The sequence below is a fragment of the Pleuronectes platessa genome, chromosome 14, assembly GCF_947347685.1.
Source record: "Pleuronectes platessa chromosome 14, fPlePla1.1, whole genome shotgun sequence".
In the NCBI taxonomy this organism is placed as follows: domain Eukaryota; kingdom Metazoa; phylum Chordata; class Actinopteri; order Pleuronectiformes; family Pleuronectidae; genus Pleuronectes; species Pleuronectes platessa.
The window spans coordinates 10076240-10097243 of record NC_070639.1 but is presented as its reverse complement, the minus strand read 5'-3'; the positions used below and the strand labels follow the sequence as shown (position 1 = coordinate 10097243).

General features: G+C 45.0%; 1 protein-coding gene across 1 annotated transcript; it reads right to left on the bottom strand.

The window, feature by feature from the left end:
• Positions 1-31: 31 nt before the first annotated feature.
• On the bottom strand, positions 32-14506 carry irs2b (insulin receptor substrate 2b). Its single transcript, XM_053439706.1, has 2 exons — positions 10684-14506; positions 32-2935 (listed from the first exon to the last, which is right to left on the bottom strand). The coding sequence occupies exons 1-2, from the start codon at positions 14048-14050 to the stop codon at positions 2931-2933; spliced, it is 3372 nt and encodes a 1123-aa protein (XP_053295681.1). The 5' UTR covers positions 14051-14506; the 3' UTR covers positions 32-2930.
• Between the last annotated feature and the right edge of the window lie 6498 nt (positions 14507-21004).

Sequence of the window (21004 nt, the reverse complement as noted above, 5' to 3'; positions counted from 1 at the left end):
GAGGAGGAGAAAGAAAACAGAGGCGAATGGCTCTCTTAAATAACAGCATTATTTATTGCATGTGTCTATAAAGAATCAATACATACTAAAGCAATGAACTGTTTAAATTATCATCTCTTAGTAGCGTCACAATATGCAAGATATGAAATATTTACAATGAAAGACACAGCAGGATAAGCCGGGGCCCATATTGTAACTTTAGATGCTGAATAAAAACTTGAAATATTATCCAAATGCAAAAAACACTGCTCAAAAAACAAACAAAGTTTCCATTTCAAATTTGAAGAAAAAAATATGTACAAACAGCAAAAGTCCGATTTAAGGTTTTAACAAACATTATTAACAGTATTTATACATTTGGTACATCTTTGTAAACTAATTTTTAAAAGTGTAAATATTGCATATATGCCATTTGTGTTGTACCGTGGTAGCGAGAATTAATTATGTCAAGTATTAATGATTTCTCTTAAAATCGTTTTGTTATCAGAATTACAGCATTAGAAAATGTCCTCATAGTGGCATCCGTTTCACAAGATTATCCCATGACAGTTTAAAAAAAAAGAGAAAATCAAAGCCAAACCATACTATTTAGCATATAACTTAATTAGTGCTTTTATTGTATCAGAAATTTCAATCAAAAACATACTATATACAATACAAACAACATAAGTTATTTAAGTTAACATCTCTCAAAGTCTTGCAGAGTTTGCTTGGATGTAATTCTCTGTAACATTGTGTTATTTACAGTATAGAAGCAAAGGTTAGGTACCAGTGAATTCAGATAAATAACAAGATACTTCCCCTGGTTTGTCTCTTTTCATTCGGCTTGTGTCTGTGGTACAGTCTCCATTCTCTACCTCTGCATGTTTCACTACTGTTGTCGCAGATGCTGTGGTGTTTTGTTAGGGTCGTGTGTTCCCAAACTTGGAACACAGCGTGTACTACATTCAACGTGTCTTGTGTTACAATCTTGAAAGTTTGTAAGTGCAAGACCATGCAGTGGAGGCCGTGAATTCGAGCTATGGAGCGGCTCGTTGGACCGACTGCGTCCGGCGTCCGCCACATTGCTCAGTGTTGTCTGGTGTGGTGTGACAAGACGCCCACAGCGAGGCATCAGGTGAGAAAATGTACAATACTGGGCTGTCCAGTTGCTCCGTACAAATAACTTCAAACATTCGTGTGCCCATCCCTTGTCTTGACAGGTCATATACTTCCTGCAGGCTGTGCAGGATATCACAAGTGAACAGTGAGTTGGTAAAGTCTATAAAGATGCTGAGACTTGGCCCTCGTCTACACGACTGCAGATATTTTTTTTTAACAGAAATGTTTCCCTCCATTTAAACAAAAGAACAAAAAAAATCTCCATCCGGATGACCGCCCAGACTTGAACGCAAAATGTTCAAATGCTCACACAAGCATGCCGGGCCAGTAGGTGGCGATATAGTCTACATTCACGATCCGTCTCGCAAGAGAAAACCCTGTGAATGCCGACGCAGTGATGCTAAATTTTGCTGCATTGCTGCCATTGATGTTGCCGTTTCTGGTGCATGCTCATTAAACAAAACAAAATGGGTTTGCGCCAGGTAAGCTGTGATGTCATCAAACGTTTTACATGCACACACCAATACACACAAACATGCACTTTGGAAGACGTTTGTAAAAAAAAATCGTTTTATTGACTTAACGTCATTTCGTGTTGGCGAGTGGCCCAAACGTAGAGGGTAAAGTTTGTTTTGCAAAATATCCGTATTTGTGTGGACAGGGCATCGGGCTCAGACAGGCCACAGATCCGGTGCTCAGGACCAGGCGGACCTGGTCGGTGTTGCATCGCTCGGACACTTGCGTACACATGTAATGCAATGCAGTATCAAGAGTTCCACTGTATGTATTCTTTTAGTGTGTATAAATCCTCCATCTCAGGCATATTGATAAATATATTACTATGGATTTTTTTTTATACATTATATTGTCATAGATGTGTGTGGGGAGAGAAGGAGCTCTCGGAGAGGCCATCTCTCTCTCACTCTGCTCTGATGCACATTCAGTCTCTAAGAAGTAAATCTTTGATATACTGCGTGTTTTATAGGTCCAAACTAAAAAAAGGTCCATCATACAAGGGCTGATGGTAAGAGTAAGGCTTTGGATTGGTGATTTCTAAAAAACATTCACCTCCAAAAAATAAATATTTGATATATATTTCTACTGTGAGAATTGGTACCAACCTGGTTTTTGCTGAGGTAGGGTTTTTTAGTTTTTTTAAGCAAATGTTAAATCTGATTTTAAATATGTTCATAAATGCCACCTCTTTGCAGTACAATCTGTATAAAAATTGACACACTCATTTCATTTACAGCATACAGACATGATAGATAAATAGATAAATACATGTGCTCTGTATGCATGTAAGGTTCTTTGTGTGTGTGCCCAGGTGCTCTCCAGGTTTGGTTCACAGGTTTTCAGGTGAGATTTTCTGGCGACGATTGGCTGAAGCCAAAGGGAAGCCAGTTGAAAGTGTGAGAATGGTCACACTTTCACAACAACAAATAACAAACATTTGACTGCAGAATCATTTTGCAGGCCTACGTACAGAGATAAATAGATAAATAGTTACCTATCTATGGTTAGAGTTAGTAGTCCATTTAAGCTCTTGTCATTTTCTCTTTAAAAGTAATCTAATACTACAGCAGCGATGGCGCCTGAATGTTTCGGTGCCAAGAGAAGCGGAGGGAAGATTTGGGGCAAGGGTCAAGTGTCCATGTTTCCATGGTGATGGCAGTCCCTGTGAACCTTGAAGGCAGCGAAGAGGTCAAAGTTCATCAGCTGCAGCGCATGGTCCAACTGTCGCTGGGATGACCTCGTCACTCGGCTGCAGCCAAATCCGACATTCACAGGACAGGGAGGCAGGTGGGGGGAGGGGGATCCATCGACCTTCATTCTGAAAGAAGGAGGAAAAAAACACGAGTGAGTTTCTTTTCATGTGACTACAGACACAAACCTGCATGTAATGGCATTTCCCCAATCGATACTACCGTCAGAAACTGAATTTAAGTGTGTGTATAGAATAGTATATATATATATATGTTTCATTACATAGGTCAAAGCATTAGAATGAAGGAAGAGGTCAAACGGATGCCCCCACTCTGTTACCAAGTAAGGAAGCAGTGCTCTTGGGGCCTGCCGGTGTGTGTGTGTTAGATGTGTGTCTACGTGTGTGTATGTGTGTTCCTCAGCTGGTAGACACTGAGGTGGCAGGTGCTTTCACGATAGCGGAAAAACCGAGTGGCATTTAGCACTGTGCAGCTGACACAGGGCCGCCACAAAGTACAGCAGAAGAGACAGTGACAACACTCCCACACACCAACACGATAGTAAACCTGATTGCATATCCACTGGAGCAAATAAACAAAGATTTATTCCCACACACTAAAGCTGTGTATTTTCACCTACTATAAACTCGAGAGCTTTTCTCCTATAGCGGAAAACTGCCCTGACCCTTTCCCCTGTGTACTTGTTTGTGAGGTTTCATCTGCATGCAGAGCTATCGAATGGGAGCGGAAGTCTTGTCTGACACACACACACACACACACACCCACACACACACTCAAACACACAGAGCCCTTCTCCCGGCTGCATTTCTTCCCTCGCTCGCCGTCTCCTCTCCCTCTTCCCCAGCCGTGAACAAGAGCTGTTTTCACAAAGCTGGATGTGATCGTTATTCTCTAAAACAAACCTTTCTTTCAGTCCTCAGTGTCCCCCCCCCCCCCCCCTCAGCTACTCCCACCGTAAACACACACGCATGTCTGTTCTCTCTCTCTCTCTCTCTCTCTCTCCCCCTGCCCTATACATTTTCGCTTTAAATGAAAATCAGATGTTGAAGTCAAAGCTCTACGCTTTATCGACGCAGGCTTCATTGACGACCGAAACCTTAGAAAACGCCTCACATCACAGAGGCTGAAGCATTTCTAAAGATGCTCAGGAATGCAAAAATACAGACCTAGTGACGTAAAGAGAGACCGTTTAGAATCTAAAACTTGAACAGCAGTGAGTAGAGCGCAAACCTCTGCCAAGGACCAACAGTTCCCTTAAAGCCAATGAAGCGTCACATGTGCATCCTTCCACCAAGTGCAAACATTTTCAAACTCACAGACAAACAGACAAGGTTGAAAACATAACCTCCATGGCAGAGGTAATAATTGATTTCACTCCTGAGGACACCTGGGGTTGGTGGGCTGTGTCCCCTCACAGCCATAGGTGTCAGGGACCGAAACAAATGGAAACGATGGTGTGGGAAATGCTGGAAAAACCACAGTAACGGAATCAACCTGACAGAGAAGAACGGGAATGCGGTGAGGTCATGGGACCGGCGGTCCGCAACAATCTGAATGTGTGTGCATGTGTGTTTTTTTTTTTCTTTTTCTGGAGGGGCCGGGCTAGTCTGCCGACACTCGGGTGGGAATGACTGAGATCTACCGGGAAGGAACGCTGAATCACGAACAGCTCCGATTAGCAACCAGGTGGAGACGCGAACGTTGACACTGTGAAACATTACGATCAGCCTATGAACAATGGTGCACGCGGGCAATGTGACATGCAGGGACTCGCCCCACACACACACACACACACACACACACGCTGCTACTGAAACACATGCTGAGCGGAGAAAAGTGTGGGTGGGCGGGCAGATTTTTTTGGGGGGGTGGGGGATTGGGGGGTGTTACTGAGAGACCGGGGGACAGAAGTCTGCTGGGGGGAATGAACCCAATGGCTCCTGCCCCTCCTCTTTTTGTGAGCACATATGCATTTCCCTCTACCCCTGCCAAGCCATGTCTGTGCCCCCCTGACTGACACTCACACAGTCTCTCTCTTACGCGCACACACACACACACACACACACACACACACACACACACACACACACACACACACACACACACACACACACACACACACACACACACACACACACACACACACACACACACACACACACACACACACACACACACACACACACACACACACACACACACACACACACACACACACACACACACACAGGCGCTGTTCATTATTTATTTAGTTCCCACATGCTAAATTTAGCCGTGCTCCATTCACGGCTAGGACACACACATGCATTAGCAGCCTCCTCTCTAGTGCTTCGGAGTCAGTGTAAACAAGTGCCTGTGTCTGTTGATACATCGCCTGCTTGAGTAGTTTCACGCTGTGGCAGAGCTAAGTTAATGGGTTGTAGGTGAACTTGTCCAACCGTATTTGTATAAAGCATCGGCACAACAGGAAGGAGTAACTTTGATTTTGTTTTTATCATACAGACGCTGGAAATGGAGCTTCATGCGAACAACAAGGCTGATGTTGAGAGCTGGTTTTCCTATGACAGATAGGCAGAGATGAGCAGGCTCAAAAATGCTGTTTACATTCCTGCCCTGCTCGCTCCTCCCTGATCTACAGCAGCGCTCCACCAAACAAACAGACTGACTCCTGACCTCTGACCTCAAACATCCCTGTCCGGCCAACAAAACAACAACAACCACTACCAGTAACACTGTCCTCCTGCTGACTCATTGTTACATATTACAAAACATCTGTGTTTTTAAATCATGTCTTATTTAAAAAAAACACTACTAGTCTGGTCATAAAATAAAAAACAGTCATTTTCATTATTCATGAATCTTCCAAATATTTTCATGTATCATTTGGTCGATAAAATGACAAAAACAAAGTTTCCCACAGTCCAAGTTGCTATATTCAAATGTGTTGTTTATTCTATCCAATATGCAAATATATTCAGTTATATAAGAGAGATAAATGAGCCTACTTTCCTAGCTGACCATCTGGAACTATAGATGTTTTTTTGTGATAGAAATTACTTTAAGAATTACCTCCTTGTCGGAAGGAGCTCCTGATTACGGTTCTAAAAGTAAATATTTAAATACATGCATACAAAATTACATAACTGTAACTCTAAAAACCCTGTATGGAGAATCAATAATAAAGCCCCATGCAAAGACTTCAGGAGAGTTTAAGCTGAGCTGCTCCATTTATGAATAAATCCACCTGTCACCACTACACTAGGCCAAACTTACTCAGTGTAAGTGTGTGAGTACTGTGTGACATGCGCACTCATGTCACACACAGAGACGCTCTATCTCTTCCTCTACCTCTGGAAAAACAAGCTAATCAACAATGTCTAATCCTGAAGTGAATGTAATCCTTCTTACCTCCAAGCTAAATTGAGGATACGCTAGGTTAACTTTGTTTTTATGTGGCCCTGGAACATCCCGCCCTACTTTGCTCAAAGAGTTATGAATCAAGCGGCCAGGAGTGCTGCATGTGCACGTCTGCAGGGGAGGCGTGCACGGGACAGGTTAGGACAGAGAATAAAGGTTCCTACACAGTACCTTATTCAAGCAGCCATGTGGTGCGATTGTTTATAGAGTTAAATCTTCCTGAAACTGGTTCTTTCAGTATTATATATATATATATATATATATATATTGTGATTAACTATTAAACAGCAGTTTCTACAGTGCGCAATCTCACTATGAGCAGTGCTGTATATAAAAACAATGCAGATGGATACTGATATTCAAATTTCCGACTTTCCCACTAGCTCATGAACTCATCTTAACAGGACATTTCTAGGTTAACAATCAGTATCATTGTTCACGATTGATTTTTCCTTATCTGTGATTTACTTTTAATGAATGTTATTTCCCAGACTTACCAACTACAAGCCCAAAGGAATCAATTTTAAATAATAAAAACACAACAACAAACAGCATAAAAACTACAGACAGGAAGCTAGTCAAATTTTTTCAAATAGGACTCAATATCAATAGTTCACAGCAGATGGCTGTTATCTTGCTTGGCGGTGTGAGATAAACCAAGCAGCAAGAGGAGTGAGTCTTGTTAGTAGCTCTGATCAGATATGATTAGCTAATTGTTTAATGCACTGTTAGACAATCCTCTATGGCCTCTGGTGTCAAAAGCCAATAAGAACCGATCTGCTGAGGTCAGATAATAACAGATACACAGCTCCAATGCGCCTGTGTGTTTGTGTGCATAGAGGGGTGTGTTTGTGTGTGTTTGTGTCTATTGGGAGGTGGGGGCTGAATCACATGATTTCTGAAAAAAAGAAACCAATGCCTGGAGAGAGGAGGCGGAGAAACAAGGGGGGTTGGTGCAAGGCTCCTTGAAACTGCTTGGCCACACCCCCACCTTCTCCTGGTTGTTGTTGTGGCAGATGGTGGCCAGTCATTAGCGTATTGTCACTCTCCTCTGTATGGCCAGTGAGCACTGCTTGGCAGGGCAGGTGCAAAACCCCTGACCCCACTACCCCTCCACCATCTGCTGATGGTTGTGTACGCACACAGGAGAAGACGAGACAGGAGACGAAGACTCACAGACTAAATGGAAATAATGTGTGTGTCTGTGTTAGTGTGTGTGTGTTAGTGTCTGAGTGGTGCTTGGGGGGGGGGGGGGGGGGGGGGGGGGGGGGGTGCGGTCTGAGCCCAAAAATGGAGAGTGTGAGTCAGTTTTCCCTCACTTGCCCCCTCCCGTGCAGGATCATTTTCAGCCAGAGCCAAACATAAGATAAGTGAGGACAGAAGTGGAAAAAGAAGATGAAATGAGGATGATAAAGAAGCTTTTGTAGACGAGGAAAAGAAGCGTCAACGCAAATGTACTCTAAAAGGAGAGGTTCAAACACAAGCGTGTAAAAAGTTGTAAAAAATAGCACACATACACTAAACTTACTCTTTACCATAGCTGAGTCGGGGGTGTGGGGCTTCCGGGAAATGTCTCTCTCTCTCCCCGAAGAGCCTCTCAAACACACACAGTGCGGGTTCAAAGGTCAAGAAACTGACATTGGCGGCAGGGCCAGAAAGCGTGCACTGAAAGCTAAAAAAACCCCAACTCCTATGGTCCTGTTGCCTCCCCTCTCCCCTCTCCCCTGCTCGTAATGTCAGGGCCGAAACCCAAACAACAACGGCAGTGCGACCTACAAACTAATGGTATGGAGCATTCCTCACTGTGACAGAAACCTCCGTAAAGAGACAGGTAGGACCTGCTTACATATTTGCATGTTTGTCGAGTTGTGAAGCCCCCCCCCTCACACTGCAAGGCCAAATGAGGACAAGTGATTTGTTTTCCTAATCTACAAGTTTCAGAATGATACAGTGCAGGGGATATGAACTATGGCTCCCTCAGCGATAACAAGAGAATGCGGTTAAGCCTGTCATCTTGTAGTAAACGGGTGTGCATGTTTTGTATTTTGATGTTAGTATCAATGACTTGCTGCCCTGGACACATGTCTAATCGGAGTGGAAAGGTTCACTATAATTAATATAAATATATATATATATATATATATATATATATATATATATATATATATATATATATATACGAAGACATCTGTTTGGAAAAGGTTGCATAACAAATATACAGCAGCACAGATCAACACTTACCGGAACAATACTGATCTCTATGTCTTTGTATTTTCTTTCTTACTCCCTCTTTCTTCCCCCTCACTCACTCTGTCCCTCCCTCACTCTGTCCCTCCCCACCTCCCTGAAGCCAAAAGCCCGATTGTCTATTTGGTTGGACATGAAAAACAAAACAAGTCTTTCCACCCCTCCATCCATCACCATTGTTCTTTCAGATCCCTCTTTGCTCCTCCTCCGCTTTCACAACCCACTGAGGGTCAAAATTCAATATCTGGTGTCCTGAGACCAGGATGAAATAAACTGATGACTTCCCAATACATGGGAGGCTCTAAGCAGCTGTGAGGGTTCACAAGTGTGTGTACATATTTTGATGATGTCATGAAGCAGTGGGGGATTATGGGAGATGCTGATGAAAATCTACCTGATGCAACTAAGGCCCGGATCATTGTTCATGGATGAGTTGCGCAGCCAACGGCAATAAATAATTGTGATGCATTAGGAGTGACCAAGACCATCAGTGGAATGTAAAAACAACCGACTGTCTATCTATCTAGATGTTGTTTTTTCTTCGTCATACCTCGTTTGTCCTGGAAGTTATACCAGAGATGGGCAAAGCCAGGGGTTAATATAAGTACACAAGTCAATCAAAATATAAAACAGGTCTGGTAGTCTTTCGACATTTTAAAGAAGAATTGTGACATATTACCCTTATTCAAATCTGCTGCTATGTAAAAATGTTTCATTTGCATGTTTATGAAGTTGCTCATAGTGAGAAAAAAAAGAATATCCTCCCATCCCCCCTCTGACTCCATCCCACCAGGTCAGAAAAACAAGTGAGCATTCACCTCTCCCAGCAACCTTTGCACACTGCCCGCATTCCAGTCCTGAAACCCAGTACCTGACAACTGATAAACAACTGACTCACTTGTTTTTCTGGGGAACCTGATGACTTCCACCAAGCCTCACACTGGCTGCGCTCGCAGCATGAGAGCCAACAGAGACAGAGACAAAGCGAGACAACTCGGTTGTGAAACCACAAACGGCAATTAAACTCTTGAATTTCACCATCAGGAACACAGACTCCTGACTCACGATTATCCTGACATAGTGTGTTTTCTTTTCAAACAACAGCAACTTCTGACATGCCCAAGTCAGGTCATCTATCTTGGTAAATAATCCCTTCCTCTTAGATGTGCATGAAAATCCACTGATGCTACAGAAAATGAATGAGGTGAAATATAATATTTTGAAGGCAACCGTTCTTTCCCACAAAGACAGCTAGTCATAAGGAGCTCACAACCACAACACTGACTCACTCAGATTAGATGTTTTTTAAAATATTGACGTGGCATTTTTGAAAGCCCTCTTCGAGGGAGACAGACCATTCACACAAAGATAAAAGGAGCATCAAGCCAAACAGAATAAGACATGACAAAAAGTCATAGCCAAAGTTTTTTATTTCATTATTTTTAGTTGGACAACAACATCCAATTTCAATAATTCTATTCTGAATTGAAAGAGTAAATTTATTTCAATTCAATTAAACTTTCTAATTCTAAGCTCTTATTTATGTATAGGAACCATATTCTTTTTCCAGTCCTGCCTCCTTTACATCTCTGTGCAGTTCCACACAGATCAAGAACCAGGCAAAAAGTCCTCAGCATTGCAGAGCTTCAATATTTGTCCATGTGTCATGGGTGTGACGAGTAAATGACTAATGCTATCTAAACAACACAGCCTACACCCAACAGCAGTGTGCAGAGCAACTTCACTCCCCACGCTCCTGTAGCCTGTGTTTACAGACTGAAAACAGCTTTCATAATGCACAACATTTATCAGTATGTAATCACTGTTACTGAAAACGAAAAGGACAACAATCGATTACATAAAAGTTAAGGTTATCATTTGTCAGGGGTGTTTCTGATACGTTTAAAAGCAGAGACAAAAAACTAAAAGAAACAGTGTGATGGCAGTCAGTGGATTAAATCCACTCGGTTTTAAACATGCAGTTTAAAAAATGTCAGCCCTTTGTTTTAGGATATAGTCGCTCATTTAACATACTCTTAACTTTGGAATGAAAAGCCTCTAGTAGCCTATCAGTGAAGAGTAAACCGGGCCCATGAGGTGGATCTCTTGTGTACTCAAGCCCTGACATCACTGCCTTCATGAATGAAAACCCAGTGAATGGGTGAGTGTGACATGTTTGAAAAACACTCACCTTTCACAGCAGTAGCAGTCTCCTTGAATCCCATGCTTGCGTAGGGGCTGGTGTTGAAACAGGTCATGCCTCCCTTGCAGCCACAGGCGGTCTTGAAGCTCAGGAGTCCATCACAGCCCCCTAACCGGCATCCTCCAAAGTTTCCCTCCATCAAGTTTAAGGCAATGTAGTTAAGTCCATTTTGATAACCAGCTGACATCTCTCTGCACATGGGGCTGTTGTTGCCACAGTCCTCATCAGGCGCCTCAGAGCTTTGAACAGTCCGAGATACATTCTCCACAGAGGCTGAGCTGTGACGTTTGGTGTCGTGCGCAAAGGATGGGCACACAGGTGTGACAGTGGTGGTGGAGGAAAAGGTCTCTGAACTGTGCCGCCGGCGACCCTGAGGGTCAGCCCTGATCACTTTGGCCCCCCTGTGTGGATCCACAAGCGGGACAGATAATGAAGGACCTCCTATGAGAAATGAGTCCTCTGGGACATGGGGCACCCCGTCCACAATGCTGCTCCCAAGGTTAAGTCTCTGGACAGAGGAAGTAGGGCTGGTAGGGAGGGGAGCAGCATCAGTGCTGCAAAGAGCAGGGAGAGGGGCAAGAGGACTGAACGTCATCTCAGTGTAGTCATCCTTGACTGATGGAGGCTGACACACCAGACTCACCTGCTGTTGGAGAGGATATTCCTCTACCATCCCCCTCTCCTCTGCCTGTCCCCCTATGCCTTTTTCCTTTTCTTCCTCCTCACCACCCTGCATGCCCTGCTGTTTGTTCACTAGAGGACAAGTCAAGGCTTCAGGCGTATGGTTTAGGCACCCTGGCGGGGGGGAACCCGTAGCTTTGTGTGAGCCAAGGTGACCTGGGGAAGTGACCTCAACATTGGTATAGTCTGAAAGTTGTAGGGCTTCCCTCTTTCCTGACATTAAACTCACTGAGGTCTCGGAGCTCTCTGACACAGTGGATGCCTGAGGGTTATGGCTTGCACTATTAAAGTCTATGTTGATGTATTCTCCAGGGCTGCGAGGCTCTGAGGGAAGGGGGTGTTCACTCATACATGGTAATGTTCTGAGGGATTCCAGAGCCAGGCGGGTAGGTCGACACGCCCTGCTTCGGTGTTGCATGCCTCCATCTACACGAGCCAATCGGAGAGGCGAGACAACAGAGGACACCGTGCCTGGTTTCCCTGGACAGCTGTTGGCCACACGGTCTCCTGGTGAGATAGGACAATAGTTGGACTCCTCTTCTATCCGCTGTCTCTGTAAGCTCATCACAACATACTGGTCTGTGTCTGTGGACCCATTGCGCTGCAACGGAGCTTTAAGTGAGCGTGGTAGAGAGCTGTAAAAATAAGGCTGTCTGTGAAGCTGTTGGGGGTTGGGATCTCCTCCTGATGGACTAAGGATGTAGTCCGGGGGTGTAAAAGACACAAGAGGGTCAACAGGAGACATATTCAAGTACTCTCCATTTGTGAGCTTTCCGTCAGAACTCTCCATTGACATCTTGGTTCCGCACCACATGCGCATATAACCACTGTCCTCCAGAGAAACACTCCCGGGGGAGTCTGTGTGCGGGGCCAGCCCTGCTGAGGAGGAGTGTGAACGGGGGTTGATGATCTGCTTTGGAGCAGAAACACACATGGGGCTCATTGGCATGTAGGGATCATTCTTGGACCTCGGTGTCTGGGGTGCCACACCTGGCGTCATTGGCATATAACCACTGTCAGCTTGAACACCGTTCGATGCGATCTGGACATCCCTGTAATCCTCGGGAAAGGTCCCTTTAGGAGAGGCAGTGTGACACCTGCGGGAAGACTGGTTACCGCTGGTGTATGTGGCCCTCATGAGAGTGTACTCATCCAGTGAGGTTGAAGATACTTGTGGAGGGGCCCTCTGTCGGCGGGGGGTGGTGAGGGAGTAGGTGCGCTTCCTATAAGCCTTGTCCAGCTCTGGTAACCGACGGTAACCATTCAGATGTTGCCGCTCCATCACCATGTAGCCACCTAGCTCACTGCCATCCCGGGAGGGGGGGGTCTCTGCTCTGAGAGACTCGGGAGTGTTGCTACGGAGGGTGAGCGACAGCTTAAGGTCCCGTACATCTGCAGGGCTGGAGCCATACTCCTCACATGATATGAAACCAGCATCACTGGGTGAGCCTGAGAAAGAGGCACTGCAACTGGAGGGGCGAGGAGCACTGGTGTCTTGGCAGGAGGACAGGCTCACTAGGCTAGGGGCGCCCATAGTGGGGGAATGGGACAGGGGCATAGACATGGACTTACTGTGCTGCAGGGAAGAGGATTCAAATGTCCTAAACGGGTGGGTTGTAATGGTGTGGGATCTGCTCAGGAGGGTCCTGTGGATCCCGGGGCTAAGCGGGCTCCCGGTTACTGACATGGGGCGTGTCATGGTGCCGTCTCCCTCGCTGGCCGTGCGTATTCGACAGGAGGAAAACTTGCTCACGGGGGAAGTCGCGGCCATGCTGTCAGTGCGCGACCGCCGGGTGAGCCCGGTCTGGCTGGGGGGGAGATTGTTCAGGTGCCTCCTTGTGGGCACGGAGATCGGGTTCGTACCGGACGACTGGCTCTTGCTGCGCGGGCGGAACTCCGACAGCTCCTTCATGGCTTTCATCGCCTCCAGGATGGTTTCGTGGATGTTTTGCGCCACCACGGAGTCGTCAGCCTGCATCCACAGCTCCCCGGGACCCGTGGCTGCAGAGCGTCCAACCTCGATGAAGAAGAAGCTGTCCGAGTGGCCGCACCGCCGGATGTTCATCAGCTGCAAGACGACGGAGGCGACCTCCGAGTTGAGCTTGACGAAGCCGATGGTCCGGCTGGAGAGACACAGCCTGTACACCCCGGTCAGATTCCTGCTCTGCCCCAGGCCCTTGGATTTCAGAACCACTTGCCATACCTCCTTGTAGGCGGCGGCGACCGGCGTGATCACGCCGTAGCTCTCCTCGTCGAAGCCAACCAGCGAGGACGCCGAGTTGGACGTGGAGCCGTCGTTGACTTTCCCCTCGGCCATTAAATCCGCGAGCAGCCGGTACCAGCTCTCCTGCTCCGGCTCGCTCTCCGCCGCCACCGCGAAATACTCGTCCTTGGTGTAAAGAGCGATGAGGAATTTGTGTTTGGCGTCGGCTCTCTTGTTGACGTTGAGGCAGCAGTCGAGGGGGATCACTCTCTTCGCCGCCGATTTGTTTCTCCATTTCTTCTCGCTCTCGTAGTACTCCAGCCGCGCCGGGCAGCCGTCGCTCGGCTCCCTCAGCACGAAGAAGCGCTTGTGTCCGTGTTTCTGCTTCTTCAGGTATCCGCTCTTCTTCACGTCGCTGCTCGCCCCGCCGGCCACCGACGGCTGCTCACCGGTGTGAAGCGGACTCGCCATCTCTCGTCCTCGGCGCTCAGACACAAAAGCCGCCGCTGCTCGTTCCTCGGGGTGCCGGGGAAACGCTCGAGCCGGTTGTTTTTGTTTTTAATCCTGCGGAGTTTCCAGAGCCGCTCGCGCGTCCGTTCGTCCCGTGGCACAGCTGAGCGATAAATAACACATGTCTCCCGGTGTCCGGACTGAGGAGGAGGAGGAAGAGGAGGAGGAGGAGGGCGAACAACATGTGACGGTCTACACATCCAGCTCTGCTCGGAAAAAAAACAGAAGGGGAACGGAGGAGGAGAAAAAAAACTACACACACACACGGATAGTGGGTGGTGCGCAGTCAGCTCATTGGGCCTATTGGTGGAAACGGCATGAATGCTGGAGTGAGATGGCTCAGGTTCATAGGAGAGAGAGAGGGAGGGAGGGAGAGAGAGAGGGCCCTCCTACTATCACTCTGCCCTCTTCCGACTCTTTTGCGCGTAGCCAGTCAGCACTGAAGCTTTATTTATAGCAGCTCCGCTCCTGTGAATGATCCAGCACTTACTTGGCTATTGCGAGGATATTTTTTCTACTTGTGTATGAAAAAAAAAAGAGGTTCTTGACCCATAAAGACGTCATCTGCGTCATTGTCCCTCTGTCCCATCCCATGTGCAATTACCTCTGACAATGTGTTATAACATGTTTACTTTGGTTTCACCCATATCACTTTTGCTTTTCATATTTGTCAAATTTAGCCCTATGGGATTTTGTTTATTTGTGGAGGTCCTATCTGACAATCCGTCCGTCTGCCTATTCCTCTATCCATCTATCAATCCATATATACGGTATATATGGACTAAAATGCTGAACCAGTGCCTAATAGAAAGAGAACTAGACATTAACACGAAAAAGGTTGGCTCCATTTATTTGTTTTTTATTTGTTTGGGCCTAAAGAAAACTTCCTGACCTGTAAAGACTATATCTGAGTCATTCAGACTCAATGTGAAACATCTTCTATTTCCACTTGTCAGATAGGTTTTGAATTCTCACACTTTCGATCTATTATTCATATATAACACATTCATATATAACACTTACTCCACATCATATGTGATATGCGTTAATATAAACCATATTGATACTATATATCATTTTATACAATAATACTGTCTTTTGCACACTCTGTCTACATATTCTTACACTCATAGTATATTATATTATCTATTGTATCGTCAAATACTTATATTTATACCCGTACTATATATCATGTATTATATCATACTCTTTGTATATTCTTTGTATATATAAGTCTATATACACATATTTATACATGTGTACATGTTATTATTATTATTATTATTATATTTACTATTATTATTATATATACTGTTGCTGCCATTATTACTATATACTGCAATTATATTGGTATAATTACTATCATATATAAATATATATTATGTTACATTATATACTATATATACTGTACTATTTTTTATATACTGTCTAACAATAACATTACCATCATATCATCAGTACTATTACCATCATCCGCCACTGAACCTTATCTACCTATTTATCTTGTGTTTCTGTTTTTCATTCTTTCTGCCTCAATATTTTTTATTTTATTGTATTGTATTGTATTGTATTGTATTCAAATGTACCGGCTGCTATGACGACTTAATTTCTCATTATTTGTCATTATTTGTATTTTCCTACATGTAATTACTATTTTTGCTGAGTTTGCTCGTTCAAACACTTTTCGTCGTTGACCATGTGGAAACCTACATAATACTAAACTTGAACTTACTTGAAACAGCGCACGGCGACCTGCAGCATAATGAACAAACATATTGACAAAAGTCGTGTTCTGTGTTATTGTGTCTATTCTCACTGCCCTTATCTCTCCGTGTTGTTTTTGCGCCGCCCCCTGTTATTTCAACGTGACTGTAGAGGGAGTCATTCCAGTCTCTCGCTCTCTCCAGCTGGTAAACAAGCACCAGTACACACAGCTTCACTGGAATCTAATATTCACCCAACCGGTTGTACGCGTTCACCAACGGGATTCTCTCGCCCGTGCGTCTCCCTCCATATGTCCCCGTGTGTTCGCGATAAACAAGCAGACACAGACTCACACACCGGGCTGATTTATTATTGCATAACGCGCTGCTGCTTTATTCACGTTCGCCCGGAGCTGAGCGGAGTCCGGTTCTGTCCTCTGCGTCTCCATATCTGTCCTCCATTCACAAATACTGTGTGCGCAGGGATTTAATTAAACGGGGGATATCGAATCCCTGTGTCCCAAGTGTTTAAGGTTACAGCAGGTCAAAGCGTAATCGTCCCAAAAAACCGCCCTCCTTCTGAGAGTGGAAACAGGGGAGTGACCCATATATGGTAATATTATAAAAATAAATATCAGTGATCCTGATGACGCAAAAAAAATTCTCGTGATCTTGATGCGTCAATGCTGGTGATGTGCGTAATGATGAAATGCTGCAGCCAGCTGGGTACCGCGCAGTGAGGTGGTGGTGATGCGAGCGCATAGCCAATAGTGTGTCTGTGACTTGAGGGGAAGGGATCCATGCACCTCATTCTGCCCAAAAGAGGCACTGACGAAAACAGGCTGAGCAGAGTAGATCAAGAAGAACAGAAAAATTAAAAGACAATACAACATCATTTATCCACAAGGCATGGTTCCGGGCAATTAAAATAAAAAACAAGATACAGACATGCACTAAACAATAACACAATAAAGCACCACAAAATAGTTATTCAGTTGTGTGGAGCCTAACAATTCTTTAAAAAATACCAATAATATCTTTTAAAATAACAAAATCTAGGATTAATAAAGAGAATAATTCACAATATTTCTTCATGTGTGAAAGGTAACCTCCGGGGGAAAGTCTGGACCAAATTCTGCGGACATTCTCCGGTGTTTGTGTTTGAAAGTGGCTAATGATGCCCTGTGCCGGTGTGTTGATCACCTGGGGAGGAAAGACGCCGTGTGAGAATCTGGAACTGGGTGTGCAGAAGATGTGTTGTGTCTCACCGGCCTGCTGAGACCATGCAGGCTACGTGGGGCACTCCAGTGAAATCACACTTTATACTTTACTACTATTACATTACCGATCAATAATCAGCTCCTTGCTATAGTGCCACTTTTTTAATCGTCAGTTGTCCTATGATGAGAAGATGGTGAAGAGCCCCCCCCCCCCCCCCCCCCCCCCCCCACACACACACACCGACCCAGTCTCATGCACCTTCAACAGCCCCCTTCTCCTTTCACATCCCACAGTGCTGGCTCAGCACAACACCATCTTGTCTCTCGGCGGCAAGGTCAATTACCATGCCCCTGTGCAGGTCAGTTATGCCACCTGAAGCAATGATTTGATGACTGCCGCCATTGGAAAAAGAAATCAAGCAGCAGCCCCTTTGCGATCCATACCTCAAACAACATTTAAATGAAACGATTGGCTCCAAGGGTATAGGGATGCATATTTCCATGTCTGGTGCTGTGTCCTTTCTCATTATTTTAGCTGTCGTCCGTTTACCTTCGCCATGCCTAAAGTGCTATGGATGCATACTGGTATAAATAGATGTAGCGAAGTTGGCTGCCTAATGCCCCTTGGCTCAGATATCTCCCTCTAGGATAGGAAGGGTTCCCTCAGTTTATATTAGGTTTCCTACATGACGAACGCAAGCTGAGACCTGACCTTTAATAATCTGATATAACAGCAACTGCGGACCTGCTGTATTGTGGGTGCACTGCTTTAAATATGCAGTGCCAACACTTGGCCAACAGTTTTGCTCAAACCTCTGATAAACTATGAGTAGACTGTCCCTTTCGGAAAATGTCCATGACAAACCGCATTTTATAATGCCATGACCTGACACTGGCAAGATAACCGGAAAACTGAGTGGGGGTAGTGTGGAGTGAAGAGCAAGGGCAGAGGGAGTGACGGTTTCTTTTTGCATAACCCATGAAGCATAAGAAATGCAAATCAGCTGTCTATAAAATACCAATAAGGTGGGCGATTGTCCCTTAAAGTGTGCTGCCTGCAAACCCAATCTGGTTACGTCTGTGATATGTCCTTGCCCTTTCTTAGGTAATAACATGAATATTTATCACCCTCCAATTTACACCGCATGGTGCATTAATTTACAAGTTAATTAAAGGGCCAACCGAACCTGATTTACAAGGCTTTAGATTGGCTCTCTCATAATCTCCTGGTATGAACCCATTAGGTCTTTATAGGTTTATTTATGTCCAGATGGAGAGGGCTGTGACTTTAAGGGGGCATCCTCTCAAGAGAAATAGGCCTTTTCTCAATCTCTGGATTTCCTTTTCACTCACAGTCCAAGAAAACAACCAAACAGGGTTAAACAAAGTCGACTTGATTGTCTTTAACTTTCACTAAGGCCGTAGCGTTGAGGACTTAATCTCATTTAGTCCGTTCGGGCTGGCCTTCAAATATAAACAACCGCGGTTGCCCCATTTGCTGAGTCACAAGCACATAATGTCTCACAGTCACCCACTGCACTGTCACTGCGCGCAACGATTCGTTTCATAAGCTTTCATAAAGCAGATTAGAAAAGCCAATCTGATGAGATAAGATTAAGGATGAGCCGGAGCAGGGGGGGGGGGCAAAGATTAGGTCCAGTCATACCCCGCTCGCTGCCTCATAAGGCCATCAAATGAACAGCATAAACATGGATTGTTGGCATCCAAACATGACACGTACTCGTCACCCAGCCGCTGCCTCATCTCATTAGTCAACGTCAAAACAGATTACAGCCGTAGCCTGGGGTGTCTGATTCATATTGTTGTGGTAGTGATGTTTTGATGTTTTTGTTATTTATTATCTGGTGTCCGAGGATATTTTTATGTTTTCTGTTAGGTCACAGACCGAATTGGATCTGTTAACCTTTGTTCCAATGGTGGATAACTTAAGTCTGATGATCCTAATGTTCAGTTGGGGATCCAGGACACAACAGGGTATTAACAGCACTAAAAAATATAATATTTTCGAATCAATTTATTAGGATTTCCGAACCAAGAAAACAGGGTGTAAAGAAATTAGATAACATAAATCCCTCTAAAGCCAAATCAAATTAGAGGCTAGAATAAAATTAATAAAGGTATATTGTTGAAAAGAAGAGACGTAGTGTGGTGATACTGATTAGCCTGGATGCCAGACGAATTTAGCCCCGCCCACAACATTTTTGGTCGGGCAGTTCGGTCTGGAGTCGCTCCATTGGGAAAAAATTATGGCCCGACCGGGCCAATCAGATTGTCAGGGCGGGCTTTATACGATGATTGACAGATGATCAACGGTGACGTAATCAACCACGTCATCAAAGTGCCCTTGGGTTGAATTCGTTTTCAACAAACATGCCTGCCGCTGGCGAGCTGAGATGTGTAGATGCTGCCATTGAGTCTGTTTTAGAAGACATCGACAGCGCATTCATTTTGAAAGAGGAACACAGAACGTGGAGGCTACGCCAAAGCACCGCGCTAATCCCTATCGCCCCGGCGCTTGGCTGTTCACAACGGACACTGAAGCGACGCTGAACCGCCGGGCAGCGCTAATAATATCACCCGTTGATCCAGTAGATCGCTGCACGGCTTTGTGCCAGTCACACCGGAGGCTGAAGCACCGCGCTGCGCCAAGGCTGCCTCGCGGTGCTTCAGCCTCCGGTGTGACCGGCACAAAGTTTTAACATGGGAGTGGATGGGAGCCAGCTGTTATTTAAGGCTTGGCGCTGCGCTGAAGCGTCCGGTGTGAACCCGGCGTTAGTAAATAACTCACAATGCGTTGCTTAGCATACGTCACATACTACGTTGCTCTGATTGGTTGTAGGTCTATCCAATTGAGCGAAGAGGAATTTTACTTCCTGGTCAGTTGAAACACGCCCCATAATTTTTTCCCAATGGAGCGACTCCAGACCGAACTGCCCGACCAAAAATGTTGTGGGCGGGGCTAAGTTCGTCTGGCATCCAGGCTAGTAGATCGCTGCACGGCTTTGTGCCAGTCACACCGGAGGCTGAAGCACCGCGCTGCGCCAAGGCTGCCTCGCGGTGCTTCAGCCTCCGGTGTGACCGGCACAAAGTTTTAACATGGGAGTGGATGGGAGCCAGCTGTTATTTAAGGCTTGGCGCTGTGCTGAAGCGTCCGGTGTGAACCCGGTAAATAACTCACAATGCGTTGCTTAGCATACGTCACATACTACGTTGCTCTGATTGGTTGTAGGTCTATCCAATTGAGCAAAGAAGAATTTTACTTCCTGGTCAGTTGAAACACGCCCCATAATCACAGCCCAATGGAGCGGTCTCAGACTCACATTCTGACTAGAATTGTGAGTCTGACAACGTCAGGCTAGATACTGATATGAGGATTCTCAAAATGTTTTTTGGGGGAAAATGGATTTTGGGAGATGGTTCAGACATCTCAGGTTAGAAATAAATGAGACAAAAGAAAAAAATAGAAGAAAAAATAAAAAATAAAAAAGGGATTTGGAGAGCGATTCCTTCTGCCAAATCTAAAGCACTCGTTATTCCCCCTGTGAAACTTAATTTCAATCCACTAGATCAATGGATCAGTGAAATCAACGAAAATGTAAAAAGTGTCTCGCCATGTTAAAGAGACAACAATAAAAGAATGGATGCCTGTTTATCGATTCTAAGTACATCCAATACGTTTTCTTAAAGGGTTGTCTTTGTTAAAATGTCTTTATTTATTTTTCGGGGTTATTACTCCCCTCAAAAAGTCAGTATGTCAATATGTAGGGAACCATATTGTGTATGTTTTATCAGTGCATTAATACGTATTTGTTCATGGAGTGCCTTTAACAAATTTAACATGAATTATTTCCACATTTGAGATTAAACAATATTTTATGTTAATTTCTGAATTTTGTTCCTTCATCAAATATGTAAACCAAGTCTGTAGAAAAGGAAAGGATAACTATTTTTTATGCTTTCCATTAAAATGC

Bases quoted from the DNA above. Each gene is read 5' to 3' on its own strand.
- irs2b (XM_053439706.1), bottom strand. From the start codon at position 14,050: ATGGCGAGTCCGCTTCACACCGGTGAGCAGCCGTCGGTGGCCGGCGGG.